This window comes from Budorcas taxicolor, chromosome 22 (assembly GCF_023091745.1).
Source record: "Budorcas taxicolor isolate Tak-1 chromosome 22, Takin1.1, whole genome shotgun sequence".
NCBI lineage: Eukaryota > Metazoa > Chordata > Mammalia > Artiodactyla > Bovidae > Budorcas > Budorcas taxicolor.
This window is the reverse complement of record NC_068931.1, coordinates 58,669,920-58,692,061: the sequence shown is the minus strand read 5'-3', so window position 1 is coordinate 58,692,061 and position 22,142 is coordinate 58,669,920. Positions and strand designations below refer to the sequence as shown.

Here is a 22,142-nt window from a genome sequence, read left to right as displayed (position 1 = left end):
GCAATCCCACTTGTGGGAACCCGGAGGAAATGAAATCCACACCTCCAAGAGATGCCTGTGTTCTCACATCCATTGTAGCGTTATACACATGGTCTTTCTGCTTTGGGAATAGCAATAGTTTTTCATTGTGGGTTTCCCTTGAAGGGTTATCTCATAATCTCTGATTAAGGCAGCCTGTGGTTGAGGAAATGAATTATGTAAACCCCACTTTTTGCTTAGATTACTCCCTACGCATCCAAGCTAGTTTAGAATGCCCTGTGGTGACCAAATACCCCAAGAGGAATGGAAAGGTGGGTGTTGTGGGGCTAGAAATTGTACTGCACGGCTTGACGTGCCTGCTTAGCGAGTTGCTGAGCCTCTGATCGTAAGCAAAGACTGCTGAATTACCCACAGCAACCTGCCCCATGGCACATAGAAAAAAAATGACTGTGGTTTTTAAGAGAACAAATTTGAAGGCAATTATTACTTCCTTCCCTTTTGGATTCTTCCTCTTAATTATCCCGCTTTGCTGCAAGGAGGCCTAAATACTGTCACCTTTAAAAGCCACCCTCTCTCCTCGCTGTGGGCATACAGACACCCAGCTTGTGTGGTGCTGGGAACAATCGGAAGCCTCTTCCTTCCCCCAGAGTCCCAGGCTGGGGCTGAATTGTTCTCTAAAATAGGAACGGGCAGAAATCAAAGAGGAAATTCTTTTTTGAGAACCACAAGGGGCAGGGGACATCTGTAACCTGGGGCTGACCATATCTTTCATTTCTTATTATTTATGTATTTTCCTTTTCTCCCCCCGCCTTGGACTGCACCCCGTGGCATGTGGAACTTAGCAACCAGGGCCTGAATCTGTGCCCCCTGCAGGGGAAGTGCAGAGTCCTGCCCCCTGGACCGCCAGGGAAGCCTGACCACAGCTTTTGAACACACTGCCTTCTCTGATAGGGTCTATTGACTGTGGCGGGGGCGGGGGGGAGGAGGGGGGAAGAAGGGTAACGTGAGAGTTGTGAGTTAAGCTTCATTTGGGGCAAAATGGGGACTCTAGCCTGGAGAACAGCACTCAGACAGCTCTAGGAGCTGCTCCGAAGGGGTAGGAGGAAGCCTGGAGTATTTGTGGTTTTGGGGAAGGGAGTTAAGGACAATGGAGCACACATTTTGGCAGAAGGTGGCTGCTGGTCACAAGAAGATGGGCGCTGGTCACGAGGAGCAGATGCGTCCGTTAATGATTTTAATGCTTTTCTAGGTATGAGCAAGAAACCGAGCTCATAAATCGTCTCCTGGAAATATCTGTCAATAACTACCTTAAGGCCTGTCCTGCCAGACTTCCCAGAGCCCAGAGTGCCTCCCTCCTGATCTCCCTTCACTCCTGTCAGGGTGTGTTGAAGGTCAACAGCTACAGTGGCCGGTGAACCGCATCCTTGCAGAGGCAGGTGGCAAGGACCCATGTTTAGGTCCCACAACGTTTGTCCCATATTCCCGAAGCAGAACCTTCGTAACTGCATTTCCCAGCTTCCCTCGATGCCAGTCTCAGGCATGTGATCTAGGTTCTGCCAATCAGACACAGACATCGAAACCCTGGATTCAGAAGCAAGCCACAGGGAGTGGCAGACAGCGCCGACTCCGTGGTTCTGTCGAAGGCCGCAGGGGAACTGTCCCATCGACCTGTCGGAGACGTGGCTTTGAGCCCTGGACGTGCAAGCTCAGCCGTGATCTCCAGGCTTCCCCACTCACTGTCTGCTCATAGAGCTTTCCTTTCCTCCTTAAGCAACTCAAGGTGCATGCTGTTCCCTGCAGCTGAGATTTCCCAGGCCCAGTAGGCGCTCACAGATAGGTGATAGGAGTCCACTTGGAAAACAAGGGTCCAAGAAAGCTCTCTGTGCAGGGAAAGGTATTATCTTTTCACTGAAGGGATTCTGATCTTTCCGTTTTAATTTGTGGTTGTTGTTGTTGGACTATAGTTGATTTACAGTGTTGCTTGGTTTCAGGTGTACAGCGAAGGGATTCAGTTACACGTGCACATCTATCTGTTCTTTTTCAGATTCTTTTTCCATGTAGGCCATCACAGAGTATTGACTCGGCTTCCCTGTGCTGTGGGTCCTTGTTGATTCTCTATTTTACGTAAGGGCTTCCCTAGTGGCTCAGACGTATGATAGTGTATATATGTTAATCCCAAGCTTCTAATTTATCTCTCCCCCACCTTTCCCCTGTGGTAGCCATCACTTTGTTTTCTATGCCTGTGAACCTGTTTCTGTTTTATAAGCAAGTTCATTTGTATCATCCTTACAGATTTCATATGTAAGCGACGTGTGGCTTTCTCTTTCTTACTTCACTTAATATGACCATCTCTAGGGCCGTCCATGTTGCTCCAAGAGGCATTGTTTCATTCTTTCTATGTTAGGTAATATTCCATTGTATTTATGTACCACATCGTCTTTATCTAGTCACTGATGGATGAACCAAGGCTTGATACAGGGGAGCTTGCAAGTGTCAGGAGATTTGAGTGAGCAATTCCTGTGTCTAGGTCAGGACATGGGAGGAAAAAATAATTGCAACCGAAACAAAGGATCATATCTGCTCTCATGAAACAACCAAACAAGAGACATCTAGATGGGCTTATTCCAGAAGCATTGCCTTCCTCCTCCGACCTGAAATGTCACCCCTAGAGAAATGTCCCCTGGGTCTGGAAAGGTTGTTCCCATCCTTATGAGTGTCCTGTGTGTGTGCATGCTAAATCACTTCAGTCGTGTCCGACTTTGCAACCCTATGGACTGTAGTGCGCCAGGCTCCTCTGTCCATGGGATTCTCCAGGCAAGAAAACTGGAGTGGGTTGCCGTGCTCTCCTCCAGGGGATCTTCCCAACCAGGGACTGAACCCAGGTTTCCTGCACTGTAGGCGGATTCTTTACGAGCTGAGCCACCAGGGAGGCCCCCTGGAGGGTAAATGCTGGTGACAGTGCTTCCCCTTATCACCAGCTGCCTGACAGGCTTTAGTGGGCTCAGCCCAGGACTGAGTTCTTGAGGAAAGGGGCCTAGGAGATCCAAAGAAGAGGAGGAGGTCCCCTGGCTCTGGATAAGCTGGGAGCCAATGCAGTTTTAAAAGGGTCACAACACGGCGCATCTTACGTGATTCTTTGATAATCAAAGCCAAGTAAGATAAATCTCTTCACCGTTTCAAATGTGATTTCCCCAAATGAAAGAAATCTAAACATATGGCAAGAGGCTTTAAAATCTGTTAATGTGTGAATGCCATGATGAAAATGGAACGGGGCGTTGTGAACTGCCAGGCCGTGTTCTCTGAGAATCAAGGGGCTCTTGGGGAGCCTGTCTTCTTCCTCTGCCGTGGAGCTGAGTAAATCTGGCTGCGGGGACTACCTCTCCCAGACGGGCGGTGGAATATTGAAGAAATGGTGCTACTTGCTAGGCTTAAATATCCTGGCAGAGGGCCTCAAAATGAGGTAATAGAAACACTGTGAAATGCTACAGAATATCCGATGACTGTAGAAGTTTGAATCCCCGTTCCCTTGACTGTGTGACCTTGGGCAAGTCAGCTGACCTGACTCCCTGTTTCCTTGGCTAAGTGAGAAGAGTAATCTCAGCTTACGAAACTTTTAGGAGGAGAATATCAGTAACATCGACCAAATACCTGGTCATGGTAAGGGCTGCAAAAATGGGAATTATTACATGATAAAAAAGGCCAGCCTCTATGCTCAACCTAGCCCATCCACTGGTAACGATAAAGCACGTCTGTGCTTCTAATAATGGCATCTATAAAGGATTCAGTATATATATATATATTCATCAATAAATTGGCTTTCAGAAGGAAAAGCTAAAAATTCAGCCCACCTTCATCTGTAAGCATACCAGTTTATTATCAAGCTGCTTGTTTCTTTTTTGCTGTTGTTTTCTGGGGCACGTGCGTGTGTTTGTGCCCTGCAGCAAGTGGGGTCTTAGTTCCCCAACCAGGGATTGAACCTGAACTCTCTGCATGGGAGGGTGGAGTCTTAACCACAGGGAAGTCCCAAGCTGTTTGTTAATCTCAGTGCTAATCACTCCCTCTTATCTGGAACTAAAATAAGAGAACTACCTGCCCTTTGGACAATATGTTTAAGCTTTTATTGTGACTGGTAACAGGTTGGGGACTGGAATCTAATAGATAGCCTAGATGTAAAGAACATTAATTAGAAGACTCTTTATGGACAATTTTTCACAGCAAACAAGTTCAAACCGGAAGATGCTGCTTGAAAATCATGACTTTAGTCAAAGTTGAAAGGTACAAGAATAGTTAAGTATTTTGCACAAAGGAAATCTGTTGATGATCCAGTAGAATGGATGCCCGTAGAACGCAGTTCCTTAAGGGTTTTGTTTTGCTTCTTTGAGGGAGGCGGCTATTGTCATTGTCAGTACAGCTGGGGGTTCCCTCCTTCATGCTGAGAACCTGCAGTGAAGAGTCCACGTTAAAAAATATTAGGAAGAGTTAAGCAGGTGTAGTTAGCGATGCTGAAGTCTAATACTACAAAGTAAATCCGTTCCCAACACACCATCACTTGGGAGCTTGGTAGAAAGGCAGGTTCGTGGGTCTGCCCCAGACCTGCTGCTGCTGCTGCTAAGTCGCTTCAGACGTGTCCGACTCTGTGCGACCCCACAGACGGCAGCCCTCCAGGCTCCCCCGTCCCTGGGATTCTCCAGGCAAGAACACTGGAGTGGGTTGCCATTTCCTTCTCCAGGCCTACTGAACTGGAAGTACTGGGAATGGGACCCAGTGATCTGTGCTCTCACAAGACCTCCAGGGGACTCTGAGCACGTTAATACTTAGGACCACAGCTGTCCCCCTAGAGGGAAATTAACTTCCTCTTTTTGGGGAGCCGCTTTATTTTCAGGTCTTTTTGGTATATTAGCTTACTTTACGTCCTGATGTGACTACACAAATGTAGTCACATATATTTTCACAAAGTTTTCTGTATATTCACAGAGTTTTAAAAAAACTTTTCTTAAAAATGTACCTTATTGAAAGGTAGTTGATTTATAACGTGTTAATTTCTGCACTCCAGCAATTGCACACACACATGCATTCTGCTTTCCTGCTCTTTTCCGTTACAGTTTGTCTCAGGATGTTGGATGCAGTTCCCTGTGCTGCGCAGCGGAGCCTGTGCCTCACCTGCTCTGTGCGGAACAGTTCGCCCCTGCTAATCCCAGCCTCCCGATTCATCCGTCCCCCCTCCACCCTCGGCAACCACGAGTCCGACCTTTTCGTCACTCTGTTTCTGCTTCACAGATAAGAGCATTTACAGGTACAGTTAGACTGACATTGGAAATGTAAGTGTGTTATTTCCAGGAATTTGCTACTAAAGTAGCAGCTGGGTGGGGGAATTGCTAGGGAAGGTGGAATCTTAATTGCTACTTTGCTTCTCTGGCAAAGCCTCATTCCACAAGTCAAGGCTAGCTCATGAATTACACAATTACACATTATAAACCCATAACTGTAAATGGCAGTCGTGTGGGCAACTTGGGAACAGGAGCTAATGTGGGTTTCTGCCAATTCTACACTGCTTGTGGTTGGCTTGTTGTGGCTTCTGTTACAATTAACTAAGACGGAAGGATGAGTAGCTTTGATTTTAGACCACTTGTTTTGTTTCCATACAGCACTCTTTATCCACTTTTCATCCAGTTGAGAGCTTATTATACCTTCCAAGATTCTCCGGCAATTCAGGTTCCCCAACATCCAGACCAGCCATTTGTTCCTAATAAAGGAATTACTGAGATTCTCAGGTCAGTGATAACCTGCTCAGTGGCTCGACTGTTTTGACCAGGTGATAATGAAGCCAGGGCCTCAGGTTCAATTCCCACACAGGCCAATTAGCTTTGCTTTTCTCCAGGAGGCCAGGTTGCACTATTAAGGGTTGCCAGCCTGCCTGAAGATGCTGCCATACATTTGTGATATGAGCCACCGCTCACACAAGGGGTCAGACGAGGTCAAGCCACATGGAAGTCCCCTGAGTTGGCTCAGAATATTGAATCTGAGAGCTTGGCTCAAGAGAATGAAAGTAAAGTGACAATAAAAAGACAAATCGTGTAACCTCAGAAAATCAGGGGCCTGGAGGCAGGAGAGGGTCCATGGTTAGGGGTAGGAAGGAACCGTATTTGAGGTGGGGGCCGGCTTTACTCTGCTCCTTCATGTCAACGGTCAGGGTGATCAGAAGCTTTTTAGTATTCTCAGTTGTATGTTGTTTTTATGATATTTGGAACTACCGTTAGAGCATTTCACATATTAATAAATAAAGTTATTCCCTTTGCTGATCTGACGGAACAGTCAGAGCAGTCCCTTAAAGGTGAGGGCAGGAAATTCCCTGGTGGTTCAGGGGTTAGGACTCCGCATTTGCAATGCAGGGGGTGCAAGTTCCATCCCTGGTCCAGGAACTAAGATCCTGCATACTTCATGGTGAGGCCAAACGAAATTAAAATAGTACTAACTTAAAAAGGAAAAAAAATTAAAGTGACGGCAAATTTGAACATTTACTTTCTTTCCATAACACCCCTTGCAATGCATTCTCCAGGTCCCTTTCCCCATGTCGACCAAATAAGAGAAAAATGCGAGGCTGAAAAAGAAGAAGAAGGAGAAAAAATAAAAAGAGCTGGGTCCAGATTACAAGAAGAACCGCTAAAACCAGCTTCAACCTTCGCTGAAACTCAGGACAAGCCACAGCCACCTCCAGGATTATGGATTAGACTCTGTAGCTGAGCTGACCACTGTCTCATGTTATGGAAACCACAGGGGGAAAACTCCATTACCTTTTGTGAGAAGGGTGGAGTTAAAAGATAAAGGTTTAACCTTGAGAAACTATTGGCCATCATTGCTAATAAAGTTCTGGATCCTGTTGGTCATGATATACTAGTCTAGGTTCAGTGTGCATTAATACAAATCTTTTCCTGAATCAAGTAAATATCTTTGTCATGAAACATAGGAAGATGCTCAGTTGTAACTCCAGGTCTGGGAGGTTTGGCAACGGGACTTGATGCTTTATTACTAAAATGGGAGAGGGGAACATGGGGATAGTTTTTAATTTTAAGAAAAGTCCTGCTGTTAATTCTGATAATGCTTGGCTGAATTATTAAACTTCTTTCTAACACTGAGAGATATAAGGATTTCTAATAGATTCTCTTGGTACTTCCTCTGTGTAAGATAGTTGTAGGATGTTTTCAATTTTCATATCAACATACTTTCACTGAGGTGGAGTTTCTAAAGTAAGAGAAGTGATAACTGTTTTGGTCTCTGCAAAGACTAACTGTTGAATTTGTCTTTCATGCTGCTGGGAAATAAGTCCAAAAGAATGGGACCAGTGTGTACAATAGCTATTCAGTCTGAGGTGGAATTAAATGAGATGGGCTTTCTGAAACTGTAAAAAGAGGAACAGAGTGTAAAGAGACGTAATGGAAAGCAGGGCCTGATTAGAAAAAGAAGACTTCCTCAGCTCACACTGCATACTGATAAATATCGTCCCCTTAAAACAGCCACTCTCTGTAACTGCCCACCCAATCCATCCTATAGTACTGCCGCCCAAAGCCTTTTTTGGAGCTAATCTTTTGCAATTGCTTTTGAAGTCTGCAGAATGTCCTTCTGAAGATGGCAGAAGAACTTTGATCCTCAAGGGAGGAGTTGCACTTTCCCAAACATTCCAGAGTTGTGCGGAGCGGGGTTTGGGGGAGTAAAGCAGCCCAAGTGGATGCCGTTGCTTGAGTCACCGTGAGGCACTGTGGATTAATAACACGGCCGGATGTGGTGTGTGTGCACGTGTGCTTGGTCATGTCTGACTGTGTGCGACCCCATGGACTGCTGCCTGCCAGGCTCCTCCATCCATGGGATTTCCCAGGCAAGAATACTGGAGCGGGTTGCCATTTCCTTCTCCAGGGGGTCTTCCCAACCCAGGGATCGAACCTGAGTCTCCTGGGTCTCCTGCATTTGCAGGCTGTTTATTTACCACTAAGACACCTGGGCAGCCGGGGTGTAGAGAGGTGGTATTCTATGAATGCTCTGTGAGGGTAAGTCCATTTCCATGTTTGCTATTTTAGAGGGTTTTATGCTGGTGATCGGAGAAGGCAATGGCACCCCACTCCAGTACTCTTGCCTGGAAAATCCCATGGGCAAAGGAGCCTGGTAGGCTGCAGTCCATGAGGTCGCTAAGAGTTGGACATGGCTGAGTGACTTCACTTTCACTTTCCAATTTCATGCATTGGAGAAGGAAATGGCAACCCACTCCAGTGTTCTTGCCTGGAGAATCCCAGGGACGGGGGAGCCTGGTGGGCTGCTGTCTATGGGGTCACACAGAGTCGGACACAACTGAAGCGACTTAGCAGCAGCAGCAGCAACAGCATGGTGGTGATCATGGTTAGTCTTCTGACCAAGGAGAAGGCCCTGCTATTGGATATCCACCCACGGGAAGTCCAGCAAAGCACTTGACCAAGAATAGCCCAGGTCAGCCAAGGCCCAAGAAGTCAATCACAAATCCCAGAACCCTCAGAGCCACGTGGTTCATTAGCAGACATGGGAGCTTATATAATACCGGTGTGGACCAGAGAATCAGTCCCTTGGGGCTCTGCACAAAGTTGGTACTTATTTCTGTATCGGTTGATGTAATCCAGATTTTCTTTCTGAACAAAGGCTAGAAGAGACTTTCTCTCTAGGTGCTTAATGCAACAGATAACCTTTTTTTTGTTTGCATTCAGCACAGAGAGCCCACGGTAGACTGACACAGAAAGGCCGTGAGAGACCAGCCAAGGCCTGGCCACGCCAGCCTGGAGCCTCTGTTAAGGGGCCATCAGCCAGAGGTAACCGCGTGAGAGCTCCCCACAGTCTGCGAGGGAAGCACAATGTTATTTTCACCAGAGGCAGCAAGAGGGAAGGCTGCCGCTGCCTCCCACACCCTTCATCTCTAGGATCAGCAGGGACCATTTTCCCCCTCGAACGGCGGCGGACTGTCCACGGCAGATCCCACTGGCTTTTCCCATGAAAGGCTGCATGACCAGCCTCCGAGTTTCCTCACCTTTAAAATGGAGAGAGGAAGACAACCTTCCTGAGTCTCCCTCCTAAGACTGCTGTGAGCATCCACTCGAGGACATGGGGAGAGGTAAGCTCTTGGATTACGGAAAATACTTACTAACACTAGTGGTTATTATTCGTTTTAATTACTTTTTTATTGGAGTAGAGTTTATTTACAATGTTGTGTTAGTTTGGCTATTATTATTGGGAGGATTTCAATGATTACTTTTGCCCTTTGTCATAAATTTCAGGGAAACTTCTTAAAAGTTAACAAGACATCTCATTTTCAGTTGCCCTGCTTTCTTCCTATAAATTTTATTTTCTCTTTCATCTTATTTACTGTCTTTGCATCTAACAGTGCCCATTTTAAACATTTTCCCCTGTCCTCTGTAAAATCACATACAGAATGGATTAGTTGACCAAATTTTATATTTTCACCAAGTTTTAAAATATTCAGATGAGACCCAAACTAGGTAAATTTGGAACAAATTCTGATGCTACTTGCATCAGAAGTAGCAAACAAGAATGCTCTCTTGTAAAAGGCTCTTCCACTAGTGTTCATCAAAGAATAAACATATATTGGGACTTCCTTAGTGGCCCAGGGGTTAAGAATCCGTCTTCAAATGCATGGGACGAGGGTTCAATCCCTGGTCAGGGAACTAGATCCCACATGCTGAGGCTAAAAATTCACGTGCCACACCTAGAGACCCTGCAAACTGCAACTAAAGAGGTCTGAAATGAAGATCGAAGGTCCTGGGTGCTGCGGCTCAGCACCAGCAGAGCCAAATAAATGAATCTTTAAAATATATACACATGAACCAACATATCTATAGTTCCACGGGATCAATTCAAATAATCTATGGCCTCACGATCAAAATATTGGGAAAGGATGTGGTAGATTTAAAAACTCTACCAACGCACAATGGCTAACAAAACTCCTAAACTGGAGTTCAGTGTCTTAGGAGGAAAGATAATTGATGACGTCGAAAAGAAAAGCTAGCGTGGGGACTGGCCACGCGCCCTCTGAATGTGTACAGCGTCCCCCTGCATGAGCCGCCATGAAAAGCAGCTCTGTTCTTCCCTGCAAAAAAAGTTCCCCTCCTTCCAACTTCCCCGTGCACCTTCCACCCCCGCCCCAGCCCACCTCTCCCGACCTCCACCTCCCTGGTATGTTCTCTGTACCCTTGAGTCTCGAACCTGCGTCTTTGAAGTTGCCGACGTCCTCGGAATCCCAGGCAGGCTGGTGAATGCTCAGGGGCTCCCATCGAGGCGGCTGGTGGCCTTGGGCCACCTTTGCTTGTAGGAGGCTTAGCAAGTTCCTTGTCGCTTCTTCCCACTGAACGTACTCCCTCAGCTGTTCCTTCAGGCTCTCCTCCTCATGAAGTTGTGGGGACTCTGCCACACTCTTTTTTCCCATTAAGTGTCCTGTTCAAAAGCAGAATGGAGAAGGAAATGGCACCCCACTCCAGCGTTCTTGCCTAGAGAATCCCAGGGACAGGGGAGCCTGGTGGGCTGCCGTCTATGGGGTCGCACAGAGTTGGACACGACTGAAGTGACCTAGCAGCAGCAGCAGCAGCGAAAGCAGAAACCATACACAGCCAATATTTTATAATAACTAGAAATGAAGTATAACCTTAATTATGAATCACTACCTTGTACATCTGTAACTTACAAAACACTGGATGTCAATTACACCCCAGTTTTAAAAAAGGATGTTCAATGCCACATTCATAAAAAATAAGATAAACATATACTCTGGGTAAAAAAAACAACAACAGCGTGCCACTAATTTAACCCAGGGGAATGAATGAGCGAGAAATCAAAAAAGGCACCAACTGTGTTTGCGCTTCCTCCTCCTAAATGCGATATAAATTGCACTTCATTAGTAGGAGGAGTTAGTCTGTAAACAACTGACAGATTTTGCTCCCAGATCAAAATCCCTAATGAATGGACAGAATTCAGAACCACGGCTCAGAAGCTCACTAGCCAGGTGACCTCTCTCAAGTCATTTTGCACCCCCAGCCTTCAATTTTATCAACCATAAAATGAACGTGTTGGGTCACATGACATGGAAGGAAGCTTCTACATCTAAAATTCTTCAGCTTTGTGTGCATAGAATTCTATTCCCAGCTAAAGGATGGCATCTGAACATCTTCCCCAGTCAATTCTGAATTTCTCCTGAAAAGTCTCCATGCTCTTCTCTGTGTGATTGAAAAGGTGTTACTTCCCTCTTATCTGTACCAAATGAATTTTTCATTTAGACTTTCTTAGAATTTTAGCTGAGACTGAAGCTAAAATTGCGCCTAGAAATTACCGTTTGTAATGAAAAATAAGTTGAAGACAAGTTCTGGCCAATGCGTTTCAGCCACTGAGATGCAGGATTTTTCTCTTGGAGGTTAAAATGGTCACAGAAGTCTATCAGTAGCTCCAGAGACGAGCATTTGCCATAAAAAAATAAAAGTTGCTATGCAGGAGGCCAAACCACTAAAAACATAAAAACTCATGTACTCAAATGGGGATAGCCATAGGGTCAGAAGGCGATGAAACTTAACGACTGCATTCCTAACATGGCTTAAATATACGCACGTTATCTTATTTACTTTCTCTGGTTGATTTTCCTCATTTCTCTGTAATTGGATTTTGTTGTTGTTTAATTGCTAAGCTGTGTCCAACTCTTCTTCGACCCATGGACTATAGCCCGCCAGGCTCCTCTGTCCACAGGATTTCCCAGGCAAGGATACTGGGTTGCCATTTCCTTCTCCAGGGTACCTTTCTGACCTAGGGATCAAACTCGAGTCTCCGGCATTGCAGGTGGATTCTTTACCACTGAGTCACCAGGGAAGTCTGCGTAATTGAGTTTTAGAACACTTTTACTTTCTCACATTAATAAAACTATGGCGCATTTGATTTAAAGTTCACAAGGAAAGAGCTCTTTGTGGCTTTAGGGTTGACTGGCATTAGAAGTACGTAAGGCAAAGACCGTGAAAAGGGGATTGATAGACCCCGAGACCACTTGAAACGGAACAAGGCTCCTTCCTAACAGCTCTGTCTACCAAGAGAGAAGCCCAGACCGTGACTTTATTGCTTGTGTGTGTGACTTACAGTCCACAGGATGTTTAAATGCGGACTGTTTCATTTGACCCACACCCCAATCAATTTGATGAAAATGAGACTTGCCAAAGGTTGCACACATGCAAGTAAAGATTCTGGGATTCAAATCAGCTCGCAGTCCAGACTCTACGGTATTATACTGCTTTTCAAGTGTCTTTGAACTTCCTAAGAATATAAGGCAGTTAGAAATCATTCTGGGGCTTGGAAATAAGGATAAGGTTTACGAAAGGCTTTCTAATATCATCAAAAGGAATGGCGATCATATATCACTATGTCATGACTCATTATGTGACTCAGAAAAATTGATTCTGTGCACATTGGGAAGCCTGAAAATGAGGTTTTCCCGCATTGCAGTGTGAGCTTTGCCAAGTCGCTTAGGGCCTGACACTTCACACAATTTTAACACTCGATTGAGAACACTGTCCCAACTGAAGGACTGGACTCTTGAAAGGCTGGCTCCCTACTTATCTGCTTGGTGAACTTGGTGTCCAGACATGCACTAAGTAACCTTGCCTTTAGCCATCAAAATGATTATGTTGCACAACTTCCCAGGAAGTAGCAAGTCACTTGGCTTTATTACTATGGAGGAAATTGAATCATGATAATGGGAAAGCAGGATTAGAATCTGATGCTCCCAATAATGACCTCAGTCGCTCTTGCTCTTGGTCATTGCCTGTCATCTAGTTAGGATGCTGGAAATGAGAAAGGCCTTCTTGGCACTGAAGCGGAGGGACGATGGAGATGTTTTTTACAAAAAGGACTTCATTTTTGTCATGCTTGAGTAATTTTGTGACTTTTCTACAATGGAAGGCTAACGTAGGCCTCCATTCTGCGGATGATTTAACATAGACTGTTGGGACTTTGGGGGCTTCCCGGGTGGCTCAGTGGTAAAGAATCCGCCTGCTGATGCAGGAGACACAGGAAATTCAGGTTCGATCCCTGGGCCAGGGGAGGAGGAAATGGCAACCCACTTCAATATTCTTGGCTGGGAAATCCCCTGGACAGAGGCGCCTGGCAGGCTACAGTTCATGGGGTTGCAAAGAGTCAGACATGACGGAGCCTAGCACATAGCTACACACAGCTATGGGGACCCTGTACTGAATTTCAGTATTTGCCATTTTGGTGGGTGGGTGTTCAGACTCCCTTCCCTAGACCACAGACCTTTTTCCTTTTCTAAGGAAAGTGTACCACCTATAACATCCCAGGGAAGCACACATCCCCTGGGTCCTAATGCACTACTTAGCTAGTGACCATCAACCAAATAATTGTCTCCATGACAACATGGATGATATGCCCACTTCCATCTCTTCTCCCATCATCATTTGTTATGTGTCCATATCACATTAATGGAGATCTCAGCACAGACAAAAGACAGGCACTAGAAAAAATTAACCCTCGCTAGGGCGGGGGTGGGTTTTGTCCTTTTTTATCACTTAAAAATATCACTAAAATGGCAGGTTTGCAAGAGAAAAGAATTTTCTTAAACTGCAAACTTGAAGATTATCCTAACTTCAGGCAATATCTATTAAGACAGAAAGTGTTGAGTGTAAGAGCTGGTTTTTCTTTCTTTCTTTCTTTCTTTTGGGGGGAGGTGATACTTCAGCCTTGCGTTACAGTGGCTGGTACAGCGGTTATGTAAACCGTTCTGCGGCTGAGCACTGGCATTCGGAATGGAACCTTCCACGGCACGCTTCACACCAGAGTCAGAACCACGACCAGAAACATTTCAAGGGCACACAGGGGGGAGGCCCCAGCATTAGTGCTGACCTGCATTTGCATCACACACAGAACATTTCCATGAACATCAAGCCAGGTAAGAACTGGCTAAGTTTTCAGTCTGCTAACTTCTTTTCTGCGGCCACATCACGTTCCTCTCAGCTGGAAGAAGCAAATCATTCGACAAACCTGCAAATTTGTGCTGACAGCTTCTTCATGGCCAGCGATATGTGGCTTTCGTTTGCTTTAATTAAAACCAAACTGCATATCTTCAGTGATTGAGGAGGACAGGCATTCACTTAGAGCGGAAAGCTCAGTTGAAAGCCTAGCGTGGTGTTCATGCTTGTGAATGCTCACAGGCTGATAGAAGGCACATCCTCCCAAAGCAAACTCCTTCGCACTGCAGAAAAAGTTGAGTCACTTTCAACTCAAATGTGATTCCCTGCATCACCTCCCTCTTTTCCTTCATCAACTCTGCACAACTCTGAAAAAGGAAAATGAGTGTGTTTGCGAGCACATAAGAGAATAAGACAATTTGGGGTGCCAGTGGTCGGCACACTTTGGAGCTGGGAACAAATATATGGATACCAAGAGGGAAAGAGAGGGTGGGAGGAGCTGAGAGTGGGGATGGACACGTAAACACTGTTGACATTGTGTACCAAATAGATAACTAGTGAGAACATGCTGTGAAGCACTTAGGGCACTGTGGTGACGGGAATGAGAAGGAAACCCAAAAGGAAGGGGGTAAGTGCACATGTACCGCTGACTCACTTTGTTGTACAGCAGAAACTGAGACAGCTTTGTAAAGCAACTATACTCCAATATAAATTAGAAGGACACTGTTATTTTTTATTTATTTATTTATATTTATTTGGCTGTACCGGGTCTTAGTTACTACATGTGGGATCTAGCTCCCTGACCAAGGATCAAACCCAGGATCCCTAATTTGAGAGCACGGAATTGTCACCACTGGACCCCTAGGGAAGTCCCCAAAATTAATCTTTAAAAAGAAACAACTTAACTCTCTCTTTCCTGCTAGCTCTCTTTTATGAGCAAAAAGAGGCTAGAAATCTGGAGGTTTCCACCTTCTCAGCCCATTGGCTGCTGGCCAGACTAGGCAACGGCCACTTGATCTAAACTCCCAGGAGCCCTTTTTACGTATTGATAGGGACATAGTAAAGGGACAAAATAGGTAATTAAGTAGCTAACCCCACTAGAGGATTGTAAGTAGGAAAAATATGGGAGACCCCTGTAAGTTCACGATTACTCAAGAGAGCAGGTTTGCTTAATGACAAAACCAAGCAGGCTTGCTTACAGCAAAACCATGCAACAGAAGAATGAGACATGTCCCCAAACAACAAAGCAATGGTGGGATGAGACCCACATCCTGCCAGTGAGCTCAGTAAGTTCATGGTCCCTAGGACATGCTCTCTGGACACAGGAAAAGCAACAGTTTGTAGACCTAGATTGACCATATAGGGACCGCAGAACTCACCTGCCCAACCTGGAGGAGGGGCTGATGGTGGACGCATGACCATCTACTCAAAGCCAAGAAGCTCTTCCCCCCTCCCTGTTTGTCCTTTGATCATGAAACCGTAGCCCAGTAAGGTCTCAGGACGTAAAGGGCCTGTGGAACCAGAGCTCTTCAGAACCCCCCAGACACACCCAGCTGTTTCAGTATCAATTCTAGGTTTGGCTTCTTAATACCTTCCAAGTGTCCTCTCTGGGTGTGCAGGGCTTTTCACTCATCCCAATCTTTCCTTTCTGTACCCCGGCTCCTAAGCTTCCCTGTCCCTCAAAGATGACAAATACTTTCCTGTCTGGGGTTGAGGACTTGGCAAATAATTCCTTAAGTAGTCATGAAAACTGCGCTATTGCAACCCAGAGCTCTCCGCTTCTCTGCGGGAAACCCCGACAAGGCACGGGATCTGAGCGCCCGAAGTTCTAACCTCACCCCCACCCCATAAACGCATCCCGGTCTTCACACAGAGATCATGTAACGCCTCTGAGAGTTGAATTAGCAGGTATCTTTCCAACACACCCTCCCACCTCTCCTAAGTAGATGACTAAGGGAATCGTGAAACACACACGCCGCCTGACATCTCTCTAGGGATCGACTGGCTTCCGGGGAAAGGCTGGGTTATTGTAGCTGGCTGTGGGGTGGAGGAAACCGAACGCTTTGCATTATTTGCCAGAGCCTCTGCTCCGCACGGCAGAGGGCTCCGGGGTGATGTCGAAGCGGCGGGGTCGCTCCGGGCGGCCCGGGAAGGCAGCGAGCGCGCGCTCCGCGGCCGGGCGTCCAACCCGCCGCGGCGCCGGGCAGGGACCAGCGCACCTCCAAGCCAGGAGAGCGGGACTTACAGGCGGAGCGGCAGGGGGAAGGAGCCAGGTTAGAGGGCGAGAGAGGCGGGGGAAATCAGGACTCTGGGGACAGAGGCGCGGGGTCCGCGTGGAGACCGGGCGATTCCCCGAGCGCGGAGCCTGCTAGATGGAAAGAGGGAAAAGGGCAGAGAAAAGAAAATCGCTTCAAGGCAAAAAAAAAAGACTGAGGAAATTCAGGCGGGCCCCAAAGCGAGGTGGGATTCAAGCGCTGAAAGGATCTGAAAGGCGGGGTGGGCGCCGCGCCCCGGGCCCACACCTGTGGCTTTGTGAGGCGCAAAGGCGCAGCCGCCGGGCCGGACCAGGGCTCCGGGACGCCCTGGGGACCCGGATCCCCGAAGTTGTTCGGGGAGAGAACCGTGCCAGACAGGGTTGTGATTAAGTGGATAAAGGGTGCTGCAGGGAGATGCCCACGGAGGGTTATCGCTGGCATTTGGGAGCGCTGCGTGCTGAGTGGGTGTCCTGGGGAGGAGGGAAGACAGCGGCAAGGCCCGACGGCCTCCCTGGATGCTGAAGGGCAGGGTGGGCGTTTGCGTGGAGAGGTCGGAGCAAACCCAGCCCCCCAAGGCCGAGCCGCAGGAACGCCGGGAGATGCGGAGACGCGCGCCGGCGGCGGGCTGGCCCCGCCGGGACTCGAGCGCGCGGGACACTCACCGACCGCCCAGTGGTTGCCGCGCGTGTACATCTTGGCCAGCGCGCCTGCTCTGCCAGCCGTCACCGGGGCGGCCGATCCCCGGGGCGCCGGGCAGAGGACCAGTGCCAGCAGGACGAGCGAGACCTCGCGGCCGCGCATGGTACCGGTGGGAGGCGTCCGGAGCGCCGCGGCTAGGCTGGGCGGAGAGCGCGTTCTCCCCGCGGAGGCAAGCCCAGGACCCGGAGCTCGGAGAAGCGCCGCCGCCGCCGCCGCCCGCCTCTGCTCCGGCCGCCGCCGCGCCGGGGCTTTATATGCAAGCCCGGGCGGGCGGGGTAGGGGGGCGTGGAGCGTGGGGGGGGGCTCCTCCGCCGCGGCCCGGAGCGCTCTGACGTCTCCCTGTGGCGAGAGCCGGGGCGCTGGGACCACGGCCTCCGAAAACCATCCATCTTCCCGCCCAGGGGTGAAAAGGCCGGGTGTACCCCGCGCGCCTCTCTCTTTCCCGCGTAGACCCGCCCGCCACCCCACACTGGACTTCTTTCCACCCTCGACGCCGTCGCTCCAGCACAATGTAGTGAAGCCCTCCTTTCGCAGCTCGGCCAGGGCGCCTCCTGGCTAGCTGCCTTCGGATCCAGCAAGGGGGAGCAAGGACGCGGCCGCCTGACCCCAGGGGCGAGGGGCGCGGCGGAGCGCGGGTTGTAGAGAGGGATGAACACGGAGGATGGATGTTTTTAGGCCGGGCTTTGCCGGAGGGGATTGGAGCCCGAATTGCAAAGCACTTCTGATTCTCAGACCTTTCCGCTCTGGGGACCACCTCCCTCCTCGCGTCCTAGCCCGCGAAACTCCAGAGCTTTGCCTGCCTCCTGCAGAGCGCCCCTAACCCCCGCCGGTTCACCGCCTCCAGCAAATACCCTCACCCCACCTGGGTTTTCCGTCCCTGCCCGTGAGGTGCAATGGAAGCTGGAGCGGGAAAGACGTGTAATGTGATGGAACTAGCAACAGTTTTACTACGCTCCTTGTTCCCTTCATCAGCGTCCGCCTAATGGAAGAAGCTTTTATGCTGGTTTCCTAGGCTGCTCCTACCAGACGGCGCAAACTGTCCCTCAGCTGCTGTTTACACACTCCTCTAGGGCTGGGCATCTTTGCTCTGCTCCTTCTGTTCTCGGAGATGAGGAAGGGCCACCGGCTCAACTCCCGAGATTCTCAATGCCATGGATACAAAGCGGGTGGGCGCCATAGCCGTGCCGCAGCGACTGGAAGCGGGGCGGATGCTGTTGCCCACGATTCGGCTGCCAGAGCTGGGGGTGTGTTGCCGCGCTCCTGCGTGCCTGTTCCTCACCAAGTGCTGGTGAATCACTCGCTGGTGGGTCCCTGCTGGTGTTCCGTGTCAATACTGGCTGTTGATACCAATCAAGTTGAAACCATATTCTTCTCTATCTCGTGGCCCAGTGCACCTGAGCCAGCCTCAGATGGTGACATGTGCATGTCCCATGACTGAGTGTTCTTGAGCTTGGAAGAGTATTTCCATGCATGTGTCTGGCTAGAAGGTTAAAACAAGCACTAATTTCAAGAGCACTATTATTAGCCAGGCAACAGAGTAATAGGATCCTGAGGGAATGCCCCCAAGTGAAAATTACGGGGGAAAGCCCACATCGGCTTCGACTCCATCCCTCTGGGTTCCCAGGCTCTGCTTATTAGGCAGCAAATGTTCCACCATCAGGTGACCATTTGTAGGCTCACTGCCTCCCACTTGGCGGGGAGCTCGCCTGAACACAGGGACAGGGTCTCATTCCCCTGTGGGCCTGCAAAGCGCCTGGACCCAGTGGCACACAGCAGCTGTTTGATGAATGAACAGCTAACCTGAGAAATGCTCGCATCTAAATGCCTTCTGCAACCGGTGCCTTCAGAGGGGCATTAAACCTTTCTCTCTCCAGATTAAGTGATAGAAAAGTATCCTTTCCCCTTAGTTTAATCAAGATTATTTTAGAATCTTTTAATAAAGTTTTTTCCACTATGAGACCAAGGGAAAGCAACTGTAAATATAATAAAATGTGGGAACAGTTCTACAGAAAGAGCTAATTCAGGCAGGCCACTCTTTCTTAGGTCTGTTACAGGCCAAGAGGCACCTGGGCTCCTCTGTTCATTTCAGCTTTTGCTCTAGACCCCTGGTCTACAGGCTTTCTGCACCCAGTCTCTGGCTTATATACGTCACTTGCTTTGGCTCAGTGGGGCATTGCACCCTCTTATCACTGTGGCACAAATTAGGGTACTCCTTCATTGAATTCCCCGTTTGGGAACATTTCATCTAATCTTTCTAAATGGATCTTAACCCTTTAGCTGCTTCCACAAAAGATCGATGCACCCAACAGCCATCATATCTCAGTGGCATTTGTTTTGCGTGTATGCGGGTGGGCTGGGTTCCTGGCCTCCCGTCTTCCAACTCTACTGGAAACTGCCTCCATCTCTGTTTCCCAACTCCTGATTTCCAAGAGAGAAACTTGATGGACCCAGCTCATTATTTTGACCCAGCTACAGTACATGGATTCTAGATCGCCTAACAGCTTAAAGGTGAGGGCGTCTACAATGTCCGGGGCTTCCTCGATGGCTGGGCAGGTAAAGAATCCCCCTGCAATCAGGAGACATAGGAGATGCAGTTCAACCCCAGGTCAGGTCAGTCCCTGCAGGAGGGCGTGGCAACCCACCCCGTGTTCTTGCCTGGAGAATCCCACGGACTGAGGAGTCTGGCGGGCTACACAGAGTCGGACACGACTGAGCGGCTAAGCACACACACCTTGTCCGACGCGCTGTTATCGGGGTCAGGACACACGGTGAGAGACATGGCAGTGCTCACTCCCCAGGGCTCTGCTCAGGAGAGTGTTCCCTAAACAGAAGGTGGGGGCAGGCACCCTGACGTCTCACACACAGTGGCCCTCCTCCCCGGATGCTCAGGCACCGGCTTCTGCCTGACAGTTCCTGACTTCTGCTGTTTCTGTTTAGCTCGGTGACCCCCAGACTACATTAAGGGCATTTATTATTATTATTATTCTCTTCCATGAGTTCAGGTTTTGATGTTTGTGTGTGTGTGTGTTTTTACTGTGAAAAAAGCCATATTGCTTCTGTCTCATTTTCACTCATCAAAGACATAGGAACTGTCTGTCCATCACAGTCTCTAATCAGGCTGAAGTCACCAGTGTTACCTTAGAGAGTCGATGTCGTTCTAGCTTACATCAGTGAAACATTGCCTCTTAGTTCATCTTTGCAGCTGCATCGAGGTAAATGAATGGCTTTTTGAAATATGGAAGATAGCTCATGCATCTCTAACTTTGTCCTAAGGAGAGTCTAGGTTCAGGGTGGGGGGGTCTCTGTTCAAGGTTTAGGGGCTAGTTTTGCTGTCACTGGTCATTTATACCTCGGTGTCTAGGAAGGCTCTGAGGGCAGGTCTGGCTGCAGTAGGATGCCTCACAAGCCCCAGGTCCGGTCCGAAGCCGAGGAAGCAGCCTGCGAAAGCAGTTGGTGGAGGCGCTGGCAGGGAGGCACTGGTGTCCTGTACACACATGTGTTCCGATTCTGCCTCTGCCACTGAGGACCTACTGTGTGACCCAGGCCAGTGACTTGGCATCTGCATCCCGGTTTCTCCATTGATTTGGCAACATCTCCCTCCCTAGGGTGTTAGGAGGATCAAGTGAGGTCATGTGTATCTATTAACTGGCAGCTACTTCACTGGTTTAATTAATAATAATGGAGAACTATAATTAAGACAAGCTAATTTTTATCTTAGATGTGAGTGTCAAGACGGCATAATTTCCTCGCTCATTGCCTAACCCAATGCCATGTGCTATGTTGATCCCCACAGGAGGTGACCCTATAAATGATAGCTGCCACTCAGGGAGCATCTCGCGTGTCCCAGGTGTTGTGCATGGGTGTGTGTGGAGTCTGCACAGCTGTCCTGTGACACGGATGCCATTTGTCTTGTTTTAGAGACGAATGGCCCCCTTGGTGGCTCACTCGGTGGAGAGTCTGCCTGCAATTCGGGAGACCTGGGTTCGATCCATGGATCAGGAAGATCCCCTGGAGAAGGAAATGGCAACCCATTCCAGCAGTATTCTTGCCTAGAGAATCCCAGGGACATGGTTAACAGTCCATGGGGTCACAAAGAGTCAGACACGACTGAGTGACTAACACACTATAGACAAGGAAACTGACGCACAGTAGGGTTAAATAACTTGCTCTTAGTGAAATTAAAATGGAGGAAATCTTGTTCAGGCTTCAGAAGCAGGAGAGCAGACCTCTGACCCACTTCCAACCTGCCTGGACACCGTCCGGATTCTGTACCTGCCTGCAAGCACAGCAAAGCAGGTGGCACTTTAGATAAGAAAGGGAGTGGGTCTTGGAATTCGTGAGTCCCTGGAGTTCTGGCCAGCCCTCCAGGGTCTAAGACATCTTGGGGTTAAACAGCATTGTAAAGTTAAAGTAAAACCAGAGCTGCGATTTTGCACGCAAACTGATGATGAAATCAGTCTGAGGACTGGGATCATAAGCAGCAGCCCCCCAAACTGCTGTTTGAAATCTCACCTGTGGGGTGGATGCACCACCCAGGACCCTTTCCCAGTTGGGACTCCAGATTGCTGTTTAGGAGGGACTTTGCAGGGCTGTTCAAGTCTGGACGCAGGCCGGCCCCGTTTGGTGATGTGTATATATATAATTACTTCCCTCTACTGTCTCCATTTCTTTTTTTCCTAATGACCGTATATTGAAATTAAGTTAAATAATCTTCTGTTAAAAGTTGAAATTGCTCATTTGTGTGTAAAGAATGCTTTCTTTTGTTAATGAATACCTTAAACCTAAAGTGAGAGTAAGGGCTTGCCTGGTGGCTCAGTGGTGAGGTCCATCTGCCAGTGCAGGAGACACGGGTCGGTCCCTGGTCTGGGAGGATCCCACATGCGGTGGGATGGCTGCGCTCTGGAGCCCGGGAGCCACAGCTGGTGAGCCCACATGCTGTAACTGCTGGGGCCCCTGTTCCCTGGAGCCTGCGCTCCACGAAGGGGAGGCTTACCCTAGCTGGAGCGTGGACCCCCGCTAATCAAGAGAGAGACAAAGCCCGAGCAGCAAGGAAGACCCAGCACAGCCAATAATAAATAATAAAATTGTTGAAAAAAAGAAGTGAATCTTCCAGCAAAACATTTGGCCAATGATCCGATGGTAATTGGCAAAGTCAAGAGTCAACTCAGAGCCATCTGATTCTTAAGCTGTGAGTGCGATAGATCTGGCAAAGATGAGTTTCTTTGAGGTT

At 48.5% G+C, this 22,142-nt stretch overlaps 1 protein-coding gene across 1 annotated transcript; it reads right to left on the bottom strand.

Moving 5' to 3' along the window:
• Window positions 1–4,306: 4,306 nt before the first annotated feature.
• On the bottom strand, window positions 4,307–17,122 carry GRP (gastrin releasing peptide). The gene is made up of 3 exons (XM_052660584.1): window positions 16,876–17,122; window positions 10,213–10,440; window positions 4,307–4,419 (listed from the first exon to the last, which is right to left on the bottom strand). Exons 1-3 carry the CDS (start codon window positions 17,012–17,014, stop codon window positions 4,382–4,384), a joined length of 405 nt encoding a protein of 134 aa, XP_052516544.1. The 5' UTR covers window positions 17,015–17,122; the 3' UTR covers window positions 4,307–4,381.
• Window positions 17,123–22,142: the final 5,020 nt, after the last annotated feature.